The 19646-nt window shown below is 40.3% G+C and overlaps 1 protein-coding gene across 4 annotated transcripts in view; it reads left to right on the top strand.

Annotated features, from left to right (window-relative positions):
* Nucleotides 1-19646, top strand: part of LOC109889802 (cytoplasmic polyadenylation element-binding protein 3-like) — a 69359-nt gene that overhangs the window by 7765 nt on the left and 41948 nt on the right. For all 4 annotated transcript variants that reach the window (XM_031823363.1, XM_031823364.1, XM_020481524.2 and 1 more), the window contains exon 3: nt 16448-16532. In XM_031823363.1, the coding sequence (XP_031679223.1) occupies nt 16448-16532 (85 nt within the window). The remainder of the gene's footprint in view (nt 1-16447; nt 16533-19646) is intronic.

Below are 19646 nucleotides of genomic sequence, written 5' to 3' on the forward strand. Positions count from 1 at the left end.
TTGAATTCTAAATAAATCACTGACAGTGTTTCTGGCAAAGCACCATCACACCGACTCCATGCTACACGGTGGGAACCACCACATGCAGAAATCATCTGTTCACCTACTCTGCGTCTCACAAAGACACGGAGGTTGGAACCAGAAATCTCAAATTTGGACTCACCAGATTTCCTCCGGTCAAATGCTCATGTTTCTTGCCCCAAGCAAGTCTCTTCTTATTATTGGGGTCCTTTTAGTCGTGGTTTCTTAGCAGCAATTCGACCATGAAGGCCTGATTCACGCAGACCCCTCTGAACAGTTGATGTTGATGTCTGTTACTCTGAATTCTGTGACTCATTTATTTGGGCTTCAGTCTGAGGTGCATTTAACTCTATTGAAATCCTCTGTAGTAGAGGTAACTCTGGGTCTTCCTTTCCTGTGGTGGTCCTCAGAGTCAGGTTCATCATACCGCTTGGTTTTTGCGACTGCACTTGAAGCAACTTTCAAAGTTCTTGACCTTTTCTGGGTTGCCTAACCTTCATGTCTTAAAGTAATGATGGACTGTCATTTCTCTTTGCTTATTTGAGCTGTTCTTGCCATAATATGCACTTGGTCTTTTACCAAATAGGGCTATCTTCTGTATACCACCCCTACCTTGTCACAACACAACTGAATGGCTAAAACCCATTAAGAAGGAAAGAAATTCCACAAATGAACTTTTAACAAGGCACACCTGTTAATTGAAATGCATTCCATGTGACTGCCTCATGAAGCTGGTTGACAAAATGCCAAAAGTGTGCAAAGTTCTCATCAAGGCAAAGGGTGGCTACTTTGAAGAATCTCAACTTAAATATATTTAGATTTGTTTAACACTTTTTTGGGGGGCACTACATGCTTCCATGCGTGTTATCTTATAGTTTTGATGTCTTCACTATTATTATACAATGTAGAAAATAGTAAAAAAATCCTTGAATGAGTAGGTGTGTCAACTTTTGACTTGTGCCTATATACTAACCATTCAAAAGTTTGGGGTCACGTAGAAATGTTTTTTTTTAAAGAAAAACTTTTCTTTTTTCTTTTTTTTGTCGGTAAAATATGATTTCAAATTGATCAGAAATACAGTGTGGACATTGTTAATGTTGTAAATGACTATTTTAACTGGAAACTTTTCTTTTTTTAAATTGAATTTATGCATTGATGTACAGAGATCCATTATCAGCAACCATCACTGCTGTGTTCCAATGACACGTTGTGTTAGCTAATCCAAGTTTACCATTTTAAAAGGCTAATTGATCATAAAAAAAACTTTGGAGCATCAGCATTTGTGGGTTCGATTACAGGCTCAAAATGGGCAGAAACAAAATTTTCTTCTGAAACTCGTCAGTCTATTCTTGTTCTGAGAAATGAAGGCTACTCCATGTGAGACATTTCCAAGAAACTGAAGATCTCATACAACGCTTTGTACTACTCCCTTCACAAACACGCAAACTGGTTCTAAACAGAATAGAAAGGAGGCCCGGTGCACAACTGAGCAAGAGGACAAGTACATTAGTGTCTAGTTTGAGAAACAGACGCCTCACAAGTCCTCAACTGGCATGTTCATTAAGTAGTACCTGAAAAACACCAGGAAGTTGTTGTTTCTGGCCATTTTGAGCCTGTAATCGAACCTACAAATGCAGATGCTCCAGATACTCAACTAGTCTAAAGAAGACCCGTTTTATTGCTTCTTTAATCGGGACAACAGTTTTAAGCTGTGCTAACAATTTCAAAAGGGTTTCCTTATGATCAATTAGCCTTTTTAAAATGGTAAACTTGGATTAGCTAACACAACGTGTCATTGGAACACAGCAGTGATGGTTGCTGATAATGGTCCTCTGTACAACGATGCAGATATTCCATAAAAAATCTGCCGTTTCCAGTTACAATAGTCTTTTACAACATTAAATGTCCACACTGTATTTCTGATCATTTTGATGTTATTTTAATGGACAAAAAAAATGATTTTCTTTCAAAAACAAGGACATATCTAAGTGACCCTAAACTTTTGAACATTTGTGTAATATATATATACAGTGGGGAGAACAAGTATTTGATACACTGCTGATTTTGCCTACTTACAAAGCATGTAGAGGTCTGTCATTTTTATCATAGGTACACTTCAACTGTGAGAGACGGAATCTAAAACAAAAATCCCGAAAATCACATTGTATGATTTTTTAAAGTAATTAATTTCCATTTTATTGCATGACATAAGAATTTGATACATCAGAAAAGCAGAACTTAAAAGTCGGTACAGAAACCTTTGTTTGCAATTACAGAGATCATACGTTTCCTGTAGTTCTTGACCAGGTTTGCACACACTGCAGCAGGGATTTTGGCCCACTCCTCCATACAGACCTTCTCCAGATCCTTCAGGTTTCGGGGCTGTTGCTGGGAAATACAGACGTTCAGCTCCCTCCAAAGATTTTCTATTGGGTTTAGGTCTGGAGACTGGCTAGGCCACTCCAGGACCTTGAGATGCTTCTTACGGAGCCACTCCTTAGTTGTGTGTTTCGGGTCGTTGTCATGCTGGAAGACCCAGCCATCTTCAATGCTCTTACTGAGGGAAGGAGGTTGTTGGCTAATATCTTGCGATACATGGCCCCATCCATCCTCCCCTCAATACGGTGCAGTCGTCCTGTCCCCTTTGCAGAAAAGCATCCCCAAAGAATGATGTTTCCACCTCCATGCTTCACGGTTGGGATGGTGTTCTTGGGGTTGTACTCATCCTTTTTGCTCCAAACACGGCGAGTGGAGTTTAGACCAAAAAGCTCTATTTTTGTCTCATCAGACCACATGACCTTCTCCCATTCCTCCGCTGGTTCATCCAGATGGTCATTGGCCAACTTCAGACAGGCCTGGACATGCGCTGGCTTGAGCAGGGGAACCTTGCGTGCGCTGCAGGATTTTAATCCATGACGGCGTAGTGTGTTACTAATGGTTTTCTTTGAGACTGTGGTCCCAGCTCTCTTCAGGTCATTGACCAGGTCCTGCCGTGTAGTTCTGGGCTGATCCCTCACCTTCCTCATGATCATTGATGCCCCATGAGGTGAGATCTTGCATGGAGCCCCAGACCGAGGGTGATTGACCGTCATCTTGAACTTCTTCCATTTTCTAATAATTGCGCCAACAGTTGTTGCCTTCTCACCAAGCTGCTTGCCTATTGTCCTGTAGCCCATCCCAGGCTTGTGCAGGCCTACAATTTTATCCCTGATGTCCTTACACAGCTCTCTGGTATTGGCCATTGTGGAGAGGTTGGAGTCTGTTTGATTGAGTGTGTGGACAGGTATCTTTTTATACAGGTAACAAGTTCAAACAGGTGCAGATAATACAGGTAATGAGTGGAGAACAGGAGGGCTTCTTAAAGAAAAACTAACAGGTCTGTGAGAGCCGGAATTCTAACTGGTTGGTAGGTGATCAAATACTTACTGTATGTCATGCAATAAAATGCACATTAATTACTTAAAAATCATACATTTTTGTTTTAGATTCTGTCTTTCACAGTTGAAGTGTACCTATGATAAAAATTACAGACCCTACATGCTTTGTAAGTAGGAAACACTGTCGATTTTGCAGGTTATCAAATACTTGTTCTCCTCACTGTATATGCGCAACATTGAAAAATGTTAGTTCATATAAGGAAGTCAGTCAATTGAAATAAATGCAATAGGCCCTAATCTATGGATTTCACATGACTATGGATCTCCACCCACTGGGTAGCCAGGCCCAGCCATTAAGAATTTGTTTTCTCCCACAAAGGGCTTTTATTACAGACAGAAATGGTCCTCGGCAGTGGCCTTTTATTGTCCACAGCACTAGGTGCATCTGTGTTATGATCATGCTGTTTAATCAGCTTCTTGATATGCCACACCTGTCATGTGGATTGATTATCTTGACTGAGGATAAAATGCTCACTAACAGGAATGTAAACATGTGTGCACAACATTTGAGAGGTTTTTGTGCATATTGAAAATTCCTGCAATCTTTTATTTCAGCTCATGAAACATGGAACCAGAACTTTACATGTTGCGTTTTATATTTTTGTTCAGTATAATACATATCTCCACTATAGGCTACTTTGAACATGCTCCAACCTCAAATGGGTGAATCCGCTCTCGTACTCACTGAGTGGACAGTATTTGTTCATTCACTCAAAGGGAAGAACCACAGGGAAGGTAGTGTGAGCCAAAATGTGAAACTGTTGCAGGGAACAATGTGCCAATGGAACCTGGTGAAATTCAAGCCTGATTGAAACATATTGAGTAGATGAAGATAACTATTGTCTGTTATTCTCTTTTTAACCCCTCTCCCTTTGCTACTATTTATCTCACTTTTTATTTCATTTAGTGAGCCTCTAATCTTTTTGCTCTCTATTTAGCTAGCTCGTGGAGGTGGTTATGACAAAGACAAGGTCAAGGGGGCACATGTCAGAGGCTGAGTGCCCTGGTTGCTAAAGTGAAATTCAGGCAAAGGAGATATCAAACCAAGCACAAACTGTTGGAGAAGAGTGGTTTAAAGTCACTTCAGAGTATCACCAGGGTCATATTCTTTAGGGCACACTAGCAAAGCATTTTATGCCAAAATTGTGGGAAACTTATTCTCGTGAACCATAAGTCCAAATCACTATGTAGGACCATGTTAGATCTCTTCTTAGCTTGAGAAAAGTTAATGGATTGGTTAAGAGATGGCTGAGTTATTGATAAATCATGAAATCAGATTTTACATGTCCATTTAAATCCTTTGTAAATCCACTTCACAATGGTCTATCAACTCTAAACATTTTCAGGTCATCAAATACATTACCATTACATTGTTAAGTTTGGGATTGATATCTTAAAAATAAGGAAACTTTTAACAATTCACTTTTTTGACAATGTAACGCTAATTCTTAAAATAATCATAAAAAATTGTCTTCCAATGGACTTAGTCAGATTCACTCCATGTCATCTTTGAACTCATCACAATAATCCTTAAAGAGTTTGATAATATAACGTTATTGCAGTCAAAGATGGCCACACTATACCAGTAGATCAGGGGTCTCCAACCTTTTCTAGCATGAGAGTTACTTACATTTTTTTTATAACTTTTTTTTCTAATAGCTTTCAAATAATCACATTTTTCTTCTCTGCAACACTTTCTCCTTCATGCTATGTAAAATAATGGTTAACTTCTTATGGCGGAACCCTCAACAACATTCCGCTGAAAAGGCAGCGTTTTTAAGAAATATCTAACTTTCACACATCAAGTGCAATACACCAAATTAAAGAAAGTTCTTGTTAATCTACCCATCGTGTCCGATTTCAAAAAGGCTTTACAGTGAAAGCACAACATATGATTATGTTAGGTCAGAGCCAAGTCACAAAAACACAGACATTTTTCCAGCAAAAGAGAGGAGTCACAAAAAGCAGAAATATAGATCAAATTAATCACTAACCTTTGATCTTCATCACTAACCTTTGATCTTCATCAGATGACACTCATAGGACACTATGTTACACAATACATGTTTTGTTCAATAAAGTGCATATTTATATCAAAAAATCTCAGTTTACATTGGCGCGTTACGTGCAGTAATGTTTTGCTTCCAAAACATCCGGTGATTTTTTTTGCAGAGAGCCACATCAATTTACAGAAATACTCATAATAAACATTGATAAAAGATACAACTATTATACATGGAACTAGATAAACTAATCCTTAATGCAACCACTGTGTCAGATTTTAAACATTCTTTACAGAAAAAGCAAACCATGCAATAATCTGAGTACGGCGCTCAGACGACAAAACAAGCCAAAGAGATATCCACCATGTTGGAGTCAACATTTAGTCAGAAATGGCCTCCCGGGTGGTGCAGTGGTCTAGGGCACTACATCGCAGTGCTAGCTGTGCCATTAGAGACTCTGGGTTCCCCGCCAATTGTCCGTGGGGCGACGCACAATTGGCCTAGCGTCGTCCGGGTTAGGGAGGCTTTGGCCGGTCGGGATATCCTTGTCTCATCGCGCAATAGCGACTCCTGTGGCGGGCCGGGCGCAGTGTACGCTAACCAGGTCGCCAGGTGCACAGTGTTTCCTCCGACACATTGGTGCGGCTGGCTTCCGGGTTGGAAGCATGCTGTGTTAAGAAGCAGTGCGGCTTGGTTGGGTTGTGTTTCTGAGGACGCATGGCTTTCGACCTTCGTCTCTCCCGAGCCCGTACGGGAGTTGTAGCGATGAGACAAGATATTAACTACTAACAATTGGATACCATGAAATTGGGGAGAAAAGGGGGTTAAAAAAATAAATAAATAAAACATTAGTCAGAAATAGCATTATAAATATTCACTTACCTTTTGATGATCTTCATCAGAATGCACTCCCAGGAATCCCAGTTCCACAATAAATGTTTGATTTGTTAGATAAAGTTAATAATTTATGTCCAAATTCCTCCTCGTTGTTAGCTCGTTCAGCCCAGTAATCCAACTTCATGATGCGCGATCACTAGGTGCAGACAAAAGTCCAAAAGTTCCGTTACAGTCCGTAGAAACATGTCAAACCATGTATAGAATCAATCTTTAGGATGTTTTTAACAAATCTTCAATAATGTTCCAACTGGAGAATTCCTTTGTCTTCAGAAATGCAATGGAACATGAGCTAACTCTCATGTGAACGAGCGTCATGAGCTTGTGGCACTCTGCCAGACCACTGACTCAAAGAGCCTTTATGAGCCCCTCCTTTACAGTAGAAGCCTCAAACAAGGATATAAAGACCGTTGGCATCTAGTGGAAGCCTTACGAAGTGCAATTTGATCCCATAGACACTGTTTTCAATAGACCAAGCATTGAAAAACTACAAACCTCAGATTGCCCACTGCCTGGATGGATTTTTCTCAGGTTGTCGCCTGCCATATGAGTTCTGTTATACTCAAAGACATCATTCAGTTCATCATTCAGTTTTAGAAACTTAAGTTATTTCTATCCAAATAATACTATACATATATTAGCAACTGGGACTGAGTAGCAGGCAGTTTACTCTTGGCACGCTTTTCATCCAAACATAAAAATGCTGCCCCCTATCCCAAACAGGTTTCTCCCAAAATCAGTTTTCTGTTTTTATTTTTCTGCAATGCTGCAATGCTAACAAGTTCATGTCATATCCCATAGAGAATGCTAACTAAATGCTAATGAGCGCATTGCTAACATTTTATACGGTCTCTGACCTAATGTATTTGCAGCTCAAAGGTATACAAGTAACTCAAATTATTTTTACAGTGTGCTGCACACATAAAATGCATATTAGACTGCAAGGCTCTTGATCCTGGAGTGGATTCTCTGCTGTTACCAAGTGAAACTTGATTTTGGAAGAAGCTAACCACTTTAGCTAAATTAGCAAACCAAATGCACAACCTTTTGTATTTTTTTGGTCAGTTAACTTAATAGTTGTAAGATATCTAGCTGATAAGCATTTAGATGTGAATTCCACACTGTTGCTGCACAACAGTGAGTGACTTAAGGCTCCAGTCTCTCGTTTTTGTGTGCTTGTAAACAAGCACCACGTGACTGGAGTCTACCAGTCAGGTTCATAATGAAAAATTGTGACAGGTGAAATTAAGTATGCACTCTCTTTCTCCCAACTTATTGCACAAGTTGACTGCAGATATTTACTTAAAAGTAGCTACAAATATTCACATTCATAAAAATGTTAAATTTGTTTCAACGCTATTGAGGGTATTTAAAAACCATCCCGTGGCTATTTTTAAATACCCCGGTATACTACCCAAGCCTACTAGCGAGTGAGAAATGTGCTGTCTAATGTGCCAGTCTAGCGATCGCTCTGTACTGCTGCTGTTCATTTCATGGCAAAGTTTGCAAGTAACAAATAATAGATACAAATTATATACTTACTCATGATATACAGTTGAAGTTGGACGGTTACGTACACTTAGGTTGGTGTCATTAACTCGATTTTCAACCACTCCACAAATTTCTTGTTAACAAACTATAGTTTTGGCAAGTCGGTTAGGACATCTACTTTGCATGACACGTGTAATTTTTCCAACAATTGTTTACAGACAGATTATTTCACTTATAATTCAATGTATCACAATTCCAGTGGGTCAGCAGTTTACATACGCAAAGTTGACTGTGACTTTAAACAGATTGGAAAATTCCAGAAAATGATGTCATGGCTTTAGAAGCTTCTGATAGGCTGATTTACATAATTTGAGTCAATTGGAGGTGTACCTGTGGATGTATTTCAAGGCCTACCTTCAAAATCAGTGGCTCTTTGCTTGACATTATGGTAAATCAAAAGAAATCAGCCAAGACCTTGTAGACCTCCACAAGTCTGGTTCATCCTTGGGAGCAATTTCCAAACGCCTGAAGGTACCACGTTCATCTGTACAAACAATAGTATGCAAGTATAAACACCATGGGACCATGCAGGCGGCATACCGCTCAGGAAGGAGACGCCTTCTGTCTCCTAGAGATGAACGTACTTTGGTGCAAATCAATCCCAGAACAACAGCAAAGGACCTTGTGAAGATGCTGGAGGAAACAGGTACAAAAGTATCTATATCCACAGTAAAACGAGTCCTATATCGACATAACCTGAAAACTGCTCTAAAAGCCACACTGGTTTGCAAATGCACATGGGGACAAAGATCGTACTTTCTGGAAAAATGTCATCTGGTCTGATGAAACAAAAATGGAACTGTTTGGCCATAATGACCATCATTATGTTTTGAGGAAAAAGAGGGAGGCTTGCTAGCCGAAGAACACCATCCCAACCGTGAAGCATGGGGGTGGAAGCATCATGTTGTGGGGTGCTTTGCTGCAGGAGGGGCTGGTGCACTTCACAAAATAGATGGCATCATGAGAAGGAAAATTATGTGGATATATTGGAGCAACATCTCAAGACATCAGTTAAAACTTGGTTGCAAATGGGTCTTCCAAAATGGACAATGAACCCAAGCATACTTCCAAAGTTGTGGCAAAATGGCTTAAGGACTACAAAGTCAAGGTATTGGAATGGCCTTCACAAAGCCCTGACCTCAGTCCTATAGAAAATGTGTGGGCGCAATTGAAAAAGCGTGTGCGAGCAAGGTGGCCTACAAACCTGACTCGGTTACACCAGCTTTGTCAGGAGTAATGGGTCAAAATTCAGCCAACTTATTGTGGGAAGCTTGTGGAAGGCTACCTGTAACATTTGACCCAAGTTAAACAATTTAAAGGCAGTGCTACCAAATACTACTTGAGTGCATGTAAACTTCTGACCCACTAGGAATGTGATTTAAAGAAATCTGAAATAAATCATTCTCTACTATTATTCTGACATTTCACATTCTTAAAATAAGGTGGTGATCCTAACTGACCTAAAGACGGGGAATTTTAACTTGGAATAAATGTCAGGAATTGTGAAACTGATTTTAAAGTATTTGGCTAAGGTTTATGTAAACTTCCGACTTCAACTGTACTTCTTCTAGGTAAGCCTACTTTGCAGTTGTCATTTTAATTGAGAAGGTTTTGGGGAAAGTATTTGTCAACCCTCAAGATGGTTATCACATAAACTAGCTACGCAAGAAATGATAGAGATGTGCGCACCACACAGACTGATGGGCAATATTGCTGTAAACTGTCAGATATTGTTTCACTTGGCTTTTTTTTAGCCAATAGTGGCTAACCAGGGGTGGGATCATGTTGCGTTGATAGTAGCTGGGAACTTGCAGTGTCTGATATATTTTGAGATTTGTTTATGACACGTACTTTCAGAATTGTTTGGCGAGCTACTCATAGGTGGGTTGCTAGGTACTGGTAGCTCATGATTGACCTGTTGGAGACCCCATGCAGTAGATTATGCTAAAAATACTATTCATGAACCATATGACAAATGACACCAAATTTGGAATGCAGGCCCATGGTACATGTCTTGATTTAGTTTGAAAAGCTAAGGGATTGGTCAAAAGATGGCTGAGTTATTGACACACAAAAAAAAATGTACGTGCCAATCTAAACCCCTGTAAATGTACTACACAGTGGGCTATCAACTTAACTTGTCATCGCTATCATGGATGTCCCTAAAACGAACCAAAATTAATTTGGTAATTATATCTTAAAAAAACAAGACAGCTCTTAACAACTCATTCTTTGTATATGTAATGCTAATGCTCAAAATCTTGCAATCATCTTCTCATGAACCATACGTCAGATTCACTCCAGATTTTTTTGTTTTGTTTGAATTGTTAGTTTTTAATGGTTTTGAGAGAAAAAAATATGGCCACTTTGTACCAATAGATGCTAGAAGTCTTGTCATGAACCATGGTATATAGACTCAACTAATTAGCCTTTTTAATGAACTTCAGTGATTTTAATTGCCTCGTTCAAAGTCGGCCATGCTACACCACTAGATAGCACCATATCACATCAGGGCTATAGGAACTGAACCGATGGATATGGAGCCATGAAATTTGGTATGTCCTTAGAAGTAGTGTAAAATGTCATTGAAACCTTCGATGGCTGCCTGTTTTTATTAGCGTAAATTCAGTTTTCCTCCATGATGAAGTTGCTCTGTATAAAACGTTAGTTATGCATGAGGTTTGATTAATACACTGAAGCTTAGCCTGGCAACGCATGCAGCACAGTCGCTAGTGAAAGTCTACACACTTCACATTTTACTAAAAAGGAATACATTGAGATTTTTTTTCCCTACACCTCTACACAACATACTGCACATTTTCAAAGTGAAAGAAAAATTCTAGAACATTTTCCAAATAAATACAAATTATTGCGTTTAGTAGTCGGTGGAAGCACCTCTGGCAGCCATTACAGCGATGAATCATTTTGAATCACAGGAGGTTGGTGGTAACTTAATTGGGGAGGGTGGGCTTGTGGTAATGAGTGGAATGGTATCAAACACATTGTTTGATGTCATTCGCTCCGTTTCAGCCATTATTAGGAGCCGTCCTCGGCTCAGCATCCTCCACTGTTTTGAACCATTTTCTACCAACTTTTCGTGACTCTTAGGGCAACGTTTATCCATTGTTTTTGTTAACATTGCATTATTGCTTAAGCTTAGGGAATTTGGTGGGAATCATTGTTGGCCAGCAATATTTAAGCCTGGTCTCTGATTTTCAAGCAAATTTAAGTTAAGTCCTGACTGAGGCTGGACCACTCAGGAACACTCAACACTTCTTGGGAAGCCATTCTGGTGTGTCTTTGGAATTAAGATTTGTGTAATTGTCCCGCTGAAAAATAAGACTCTATCCCAGGGTTTTCAGAAGACCGAGGCGGGTTTTCCTCAAACTTTTGAACTGGGCGTTGCTCCCTTCATAATTATTTCGATCCCAACAAACTCCTGAGTCCCTGCCAGTGACAAGCATACCCATAACATGGTGCTGCCACCACAATGATTCACAGCTGTGATGGCTGTCAAAGGTGCTTTCACAAAGTTTTAACTCCGGGGTGTGAAGACATATGCAATCAATAAGAATAGCTTTCTTTGTATTGCTTTTTCATTACAAGTCACTATGTGCTTCGCATCATAAAATAAAAGTACTAATGAAGAAACAAAGACCCGGAGGGAAGAGAATGAAAAAAGATAATTGAAATCATACATAAAAGTATTCAGTAGAGTTTTAAGAATAGGCACTGAATCTGCAAGCCTGATTCTAGGGGCCCTAAGGGCATTTGCCATGTCTCCTTTCATTTTCAACCTAGACTTTGGCATGGTCAACAGTGCCCTGCCAGAGGATCTCAGGCTACGTCCTGCCTCGTAGGCTGCGTCCTGCACTTATTTGATTCTTTTGTCATTTGGAAAAGGTGTATTTAAAAAAGAAAAATAATAATAATAATTTCACTTTGAAAATGTGTAGTAGATCTGTATGGGAAAAAAATCTAAATTATATACACAGTACCAGTCAAGTTTGGACACACCTACTCTTTCAAGTTTATTTTTTATTTTTATTTTTTTACAATTTTCTACATTGTAGAATAATAGTGAAGACATCAACACTATGAAATAACACGTATGGAGAAAATCTAAATATATTTTAGATTCCTCAAAGTCGCTACCCTTTACTTTGATGACAGCTTTGCACATTCTTGGCATTCTCTCAACCAGCTTCACCTGGAATGCTTTTCTTGAACTAGTTCACACACATGCTGAGCACTTGTTTCCTGATTTTTATTCACTCTGCGGTCTAACTCATCCCAAACCTTCTCAATTGGGCTGAGGTCGGGTGATTTGTGGAGGCCAGGTCATCTGATGCAGCACTCACACATTATTCTCCTTCTTTTTGTCAAATGGCCCTTCTAACGACCTACCCCAGCCAAACCCAGCCTGGATTCGAACTAGGGACTGCGGGGATGCTTCTTGCACTGAGATGCAGTGCCTTAGACCGCTGCGCCACTCGGGAGCCATATCCTGATTATGGGTCAGATGTATAGAGACAATTTTGAGAATGGGGAGCAGGTACAATGGCAGGTAGTCTGTATCCCACATGCTGTATATCCTATGTGGTGTATTAACACAACACTAAAAGCAGTAGTGGAGTGGTCTGATAGAGGAGATGCTGTGTGTGGTGGGTATCTCCTCAATGTTGTACTCATTAAGGCAGAACGTAGCAAAACGTTTTGCCATGGAAAAGTAAAATGAGCGTTTCTTATCGGCCTAATGAACCCCCCCACTGACTGTGAATGATGCCCCTCACTCTCTGTGTTTAGGATCAGAAGAGTGCATGGTGGTGGAAAAAGAGGGGAGCGGAATGAAAAGCTCAGCATTTTAAGTGTTTACCGTTTGTACCAAGTGGGCAGATTTTTATCTGCCACGGCAGTGCCGGATCCAGGGAGGGGGGAATAACGCTGTTGAATACCCGGCCGAATGCACGACAATAGCACTGCTGTGCAAACAATGTGGCCCCACGGCTAGGGCAGTGGACTCACAGGACACAGCTGCCAAGGGCTAGGTCTAGCCTGAACCCCTGTGTTGCTAGCACACTGTAAGTCACTACGTTACCTGCCTAGACCCTGTCATTCCCTCACTTGCTGATTTACTCACTCACCTACGATTTAAAAGCTTTTATGATAGAATCAGAGACATTCTAGTAGATCATTTTTAAGGTCACCAGTATCGAAACAGGCTCCGTATTGGAACAGTCTCTCCATCAATGAACCAGGAAGTGGGCCAGAATAAGCTCACTAAATCAGCTCTGTAGTCTGGGCCAAAATATATACCAAATGGCCCTAAACTTTATAGGCTGAAATCCATACGGAGCGAACTCCTCAATGCCCTTCCCTCCTCCAACTCGCGAGGAACTTTGATTCAGATCAGATGAATGTAGGCCTTATAGCACCTATTGAGTAGAATATGATGGACGGATTCTACTGGGGCACCCGAGTGGCACAGTGATCTAAGGCATTACATACAGTTGCAGTCAGAAGTTTACATACACTTAGGTTGGAGTCATTAACTCGTTTTTTAACCACTCCACACATTTCTTCTTCACCAACAAACTATAGTTTTGGCAAGTCATACTTTGCATGACACAAGTCATTTTTCCAACAATTGTTTATAGACAGATTATTTAACACAATTCCAGTGGGTCAGAAGTGTACATACACTAAATTGACTGTGCCTTTTAATCAGCTTGGAAAATTCCAGAAAATAATGTCATGGCTTTAGAAGCTTTTGATAGGCTAACTGACATTTCAGTCAATTGGAAGTGTACCTGTGGATGTATTTCAAGGCCTACCTTTAAACTCCGTGCCTTTGCTTGACATAATAGGAAAATCAAAAGCAATCAGCCTTGACCTCAGAAAAAAAATTGCGTACCTCCACAAGTGTTTCATCCTTGGGAGCAATTTCCAAATGCTTGAAGGTACCACGTTCATCTGTACAAACAATATTACGCAAGTATAAACACCATGGGACCACGCAGCCGTCTTTCCACTCAGGAAGGAGACACGTTCTGTCTCCTAGAGATGAACATACTTGGTTGCGAAAAGTGCAAATCAATCTCAGAGCAGAAGCAAAGGACATTGGAATGATGCTGGAGGACACGGGTACAAAATATCTATATCCACAGTAAAACGAGTCCTATATCAACATAATCTGAAAGGCCGCTCAGCAAGGAAGAAGCCACTGCTCCAAAACCGCCATAAAAAAGCCAGACTACGGTTTGCAACAGCACATGGGGACAAAGATAGAACTTTTTGGAAACATGTTCTCTGGTCTGGTGAAACAAAAATGGAACTGTTTGGCCATAATGACCATCGTTATGTTTGGAGGAAAAAGGGGGAGGCTTGCAAACTGAGGTACACCATCCCAACCGTGAAGTACGGGGGTGGCAGAATCATGTTGTCGGGGTGCTTTGCTGCAGGAGGGACTGGTGCACTTCACAAAATCGATAGAATTATGTGGATATATTGAAGCAACATCTCAAGACATCAGTCTTCAGACATTAAAACTTGGTCGCAAATGGGTCTTCCAAATCGACAAGGACCCCAACATACAACAAAGTCCAGGTATTGGAGTGGCCATCACAAAGCACTGACCTCAATCCTATAGAACATTTGTGGACATATCTGAAAAAGCGTGCATGGAGGCCTACAAACCTGACTCAGTTACACCAGCTCTGTTAGGAGGAATGGGCCAAAATTCACCCAATTTATTGTGGGAAGCTTGTGGAAGGCTACCTGTAATGTTTGACCCAAGTTAAACCATTTAAAGGCAATGCTACCAAATACTAATTGAGTGTATGTAAACGTTTGACCCACTGGGAATGTGATGAAAGAAATGAAAGCTGAAAAAAATCATTCTTTCTACTACTATTCTGACATTCCACATTCTTAAAATAAAGTGGTGATCCTAACTGACCTAAGACGCAGGGAATTTTTACTAGGATTAAATGTCAGGAATTGTGAAAAACTGAGTTTAAATGTATTTGACTAAGGTGTATGTAAACTTCTGACTTCAACTATCTTCCTCCATCACTAATATGCTTACTTACACAATAAAGTATTTCATATTTACTATTCTTATTTCTCGTGTTTTTTTCTTCTAGTAATATATTGTTATTGATTATTGTATTGTTGTGTTTTGAGTTTGCAAGAACTGCATTTCACTGTACTTGTGCATGTGACATTTTAAAACATGTAACTTGAAAAGAAGGAATGAAAATGAACTATTTAGGGTGTTATTTTGTTATTATCATTACTATAACCTGCCGTATTAAGAAATAAATTGTGAACCTTTTGTGAACCCCCCCCCCCCCCGGCTTAGACTCTTATGGGTTAACTGATAATAAACTGTATTAGCCTATCGTAAACAAATAGCGGCTTGCACTTTTTGCTGGCTGTGTAGCCATCTACCGGGTTGTTGTCCTTTCCACAATGACTCCAAAATCCTTCTGAACCAAAATTGGGAATTTCACAATGGTGTTTTTCATATTTCTCTGGTTAGGCCGACGTGAGCCATTTTCGCGTGAGCTAGGCTTGCCAGGGAAAGTACACTTGGGTACTAATTATCACGTGGGGGGATGAAACATAAGTTTCAGCACCACACAAATAAAGGACAGTTCCCTGATCCACTGCATGCGTGGCTGGTAGCCTAGATGTCTGCCTCACCAGTCACAGAATGGAATTTGCAACACAACAAGCTTTTAAGTTTGTAAAATAATAATACAATTTTATAATGGTTTAAAATGTTTCCGACCCGCAATATAATTGTTCTGAACCGTGAGCTGACCCACGGGTTGAAAGAATGTTTTCTTTCCACACGCCAGCTGATTTTGTATATATATTTTTTTGCTGGTTAACCGCAGGCTGGTTAACCGTGGGTACCCGATACAATGCAGGACTCTCGTTCAGAGGGTGGCCACATGGCAGGTCAGCTAGCCAGGAGAACTGAATCAGCTGATTCGTCACACACACTCCTAACTTCAAAATATCCCACTCCGGAAATGAAACATCTTGAGTGTTTTGAGGAAAGAGCACACTCACAAACCACAACATTCTTGGCACTAGTTTCATCTACTCTTGATTTTCTAGGTGTGTCCCTACTCTTGAAATCCTCTGCTATTTACATTCCTATCAGACCAACACAAATCTGTGAGTTTCCCATGGTTTATGCTGTGTAATATCAGGAAGTATGGTCTATGATTCTTCTTTGACTTGGGCATGAGAGTTGTAAGAGGCCCTCATTTAGTTGAAACCTTGCTCTCTCCTTATCAGGGTCACTGCTGAACTTTCAACAAATGGATATGGTTGTATGTTTTTGTGCATCTGTGTGGATGATGAGTGTTCCTTATCCTCTCACAAGTCATCAAAATAAAATCGCTGTTATCTCCAAGCTAGTCTTAAATAACTTTCACAGTGTCCAATCGTAGTGATGTTGTTGTGCTCTACTTTGATAACCAACGGATAAGATGTCTAACCTCTGACCCCTCTCTTCTCTTGCAGGACCGGAATCGGCCCTTTGATGCATTTAGCTTGCACTCTTTGGAGAATTCCTTAATGGATATGATAAGGACTGATCACGACAAAGGTAAACCACACCTTGGTGGTGGCCCACCAATGAGTATCGCTGATATTATATGGAGGAATCATTTTGCAGGTTAGGAATATTCATACATCCACGCTTGTTTTTTACATTTTATTTAGGCTTCAACAACAAAAAATGGCAATAAAGTTCTATTTGCCTTTATCACCAATACAATCTAGTTTTTGCGATCATACATTTTATGCGATAAATTAACCACTGGCCTAACCTGCAAAATCGGACCCAATTTTCTTGCACTCTGTGTGTGGTGTATGCTTTTAAAATATTCCTTACAAGCTGCTTCTGCATTTTCTCCTGACTTTAATCAAATCCTCGTGATTACATTTTTGCTTCTGTTTCCCGGGTTAATATTGTGGTCGGTCACATGTAAATAAATATTTATATTGATGGCACCTGTGTCATGGTATGTTGCAATGTTTTGAGTAACCGCGTGTGATTGATTGTTCACGTGTGTGTGTGCGTGTCCTCCTTTTTTTGTGCCTTTTTGAAGGTGTCTGTTTGCGTGTGAACCATTTATTTATTACTACCGTAATCATTGACGGTCTTTTATTTGGTGCCGTTATGGCACAGTGAAGGTTCTAGTCAGATTGTATTAGTTCCTGTTATTAAGTTAGGAGGAAGGATGTTGGAGGAAGTGAAATTGGTATGAACCCGAGCTAATGTTACCCCTTACAGGCTTCTCTTCTTCTGCCGGATGACTATAACATTAATTCAAACTCATTTGGGGTCAAAGAAATGGGTTCAAATGTGTCTGTTTGATACAAAGAACTATCAACGCAATTATTCCAATGCCTTATTTCAGAGAAACACAAAAGTAGCCCTGGGTCTATCTTTATCTGAGCATAGAGAGTTCACTGTGAAAAGCAACATCTTGTTTTGTAATGGAGAGACCTCCCAAATTCTTTGAACAACACATGTCTGTCACATTGTATGTCACAGACTCAGAATCTTTGAGATAATTCTGTTAGTTCATATGCCTATTATGAAAAAGGACTCCATTGCGTTCAGATCCCTGTTGGCCTATTGCCCACTGTCATGTTCAGTGTTGTTTTCTTAGCCTGCCAGACAATGGAAACGCTTGGGAGGTGTGGAGTTGGGAGGGGGGTATTATGAGTAGCGGCCTGCTGCTTTCTTATGCATAGATTCGGTTTTTCAATATTGTGTCAGGAGAGGATTGTTTTATCACCGCAAAGGTCATCCCGGGCAGGCTCGACTTCACTGGAACTAGGGGGAGGAGACAGAGACTTCTCCTGAAAATGTTCCCCTGGGGGGGGGGGGGAGGGAGAGAGGAGGATGGTTCCACATTCCTGGCCCAGCACTGTTTACTCCCCTTCCTCATGTCAACAGCGTGTGGCTGCCTTCAGAGAGGCGTGCTGCCGCTTGGCCTGTCACAGAGCAGGTCTTCCCTGTTGGTGTCCTCCTCCCCTCCCTCGGCTTCGCTGGCTTTGGCTGCCCTAATACAGTAAGGCACAGGACAGCCATCTATTTGTGCTGTCTTGCCAACGGTTATTGACAATGGACGCTGACTCTGAACATAGGAGTTACAAGACAGCACAAACAGATCTGGGACCAGGCTAAGGGACAGCTACCAAGATCAGTCACTTGTACTCAGGGGTAAAAGTAGGTGCAGAAATATGGTCCTGGCTGAAGAAATAGTGAGGGTACGCAATACCATTAAAACTGAGATTATCACAATAATTAACACAAAATCGCAAGAAAGCTATAGGCTATTAGACCATTATTTAACATTACCGCATGATAAATGTGTGAATTGACTTAAGAATCCAGTGATATACGCTCCAAATTGTGTTGTGGTTAGAGGAGAACACTTACATTTTGCCAAGGCGGAGATGAGTGGCAGAGACCGAGGCACAGCGTTGGACGCACCTATTCAGGCTACAAATGTAGGCCCAATGACAATCTCAGAATTTCATTACAGTACATGTGTAGGTGTTTTATGACCGCTGTGTCTTTTTTTTAAATTCATAATTTAATTCATGCTGGAATTATTTTGTGAGTGGACGCCCGTTCATGGGAAGTGACAATCCGATGAAAGCCTCATGACTGTTTTGTGTTTTATGCCAATGCCACGTTAAAGGGTAATAGATGTTAAGTGGTATGACACATCTTTACTAGGCCCGCAGAGATCATTTGAAATGAATAGGGATTCTATATTCTATGATTACATGATGTATGGGTTTCCTGTCCCAGGCAGAAATCTACTTTCACCCCTGCTTGCACTTTGTTTATCCATTCCCTGTGTTATTATCTCAAAGTGATGCTGACTCAAGGTTTCTGTTGCAGTCATTTAGCTGTGGTGCTGCACCACGCCAAAATAAAAAAATAATTTTTAAAAAAATATGGAACATGAAGAAAAAAAAATCCTCAGACTTCCACATTTACTTTTCCTCAGCAAACAAAACGAGTAATGAATAGACAAATCAGGCAACCTTGTAGTAGAATACTTTTATTTATTAACGTAGTCGGCTTCTTGTTTTTTGTTCTATGCAAGATAAATGTTTCTCTCGAGGCGTATTCAAGTAATGAGCGATAGGGAGGGAAACGTGCATGACAGTCGATGCACAACAATTCTTGCAATCGCTGGGAAAACAGCAGTTTTAATTGTTCGTTTGTTTATTTATTTCTCAACTCCTAAATATTAGCAAACTACACCATTTTTAAACCCAGAGTTTTTAGAAACAACACAGCCTCTGCAGAGTCCCCCAAAAAACAGATTTGTTCTGGTTTTCCGGGGAAATGGAAAGGGAGCCATTGACCCAACTAACGCTTTTGTATGTTAACAAGGTGACACGACATCTTAACTCTTCCTCCACATTTACTATATTGATTGAACAGTGCAGAAGAGAACCTCCTCGTCAAGACCAGTATGTAGGAGATCTAGTTCAGGTGTTTATTTTACACCTGCTATGTTAGGCTGTCAGCAGTATGGTTAGCAGCAGCATGTTTAACACTTAGCAATTAGCTGAGAGTGCATAGGGGAAAGTGGGACTAAATTTAACCGGGTCAATTGTATTTCAACTTGGGGTTGAAATGCCAGCATACCTCAATCATTTTTTTTTTTTACATAAAAATTGTGAA

This window comes from Oncorhynchus kisutch, linkage group LG4, assembly GCF_002021735.2.
Source record: "Oncorhynchus kisutch isolate 150728-3 linkage group LG4, Okis_V2, whole genome shotgun sequence".
In the NCBI taxonomy this organism is placed as follows: domain Eukaryota; kingdom Metazoa; phylum Chordata; class Actinopteri; order Salmoniformes; family Salmonidae; genus Oncorhynchus; species Oncorhynchus kisutch.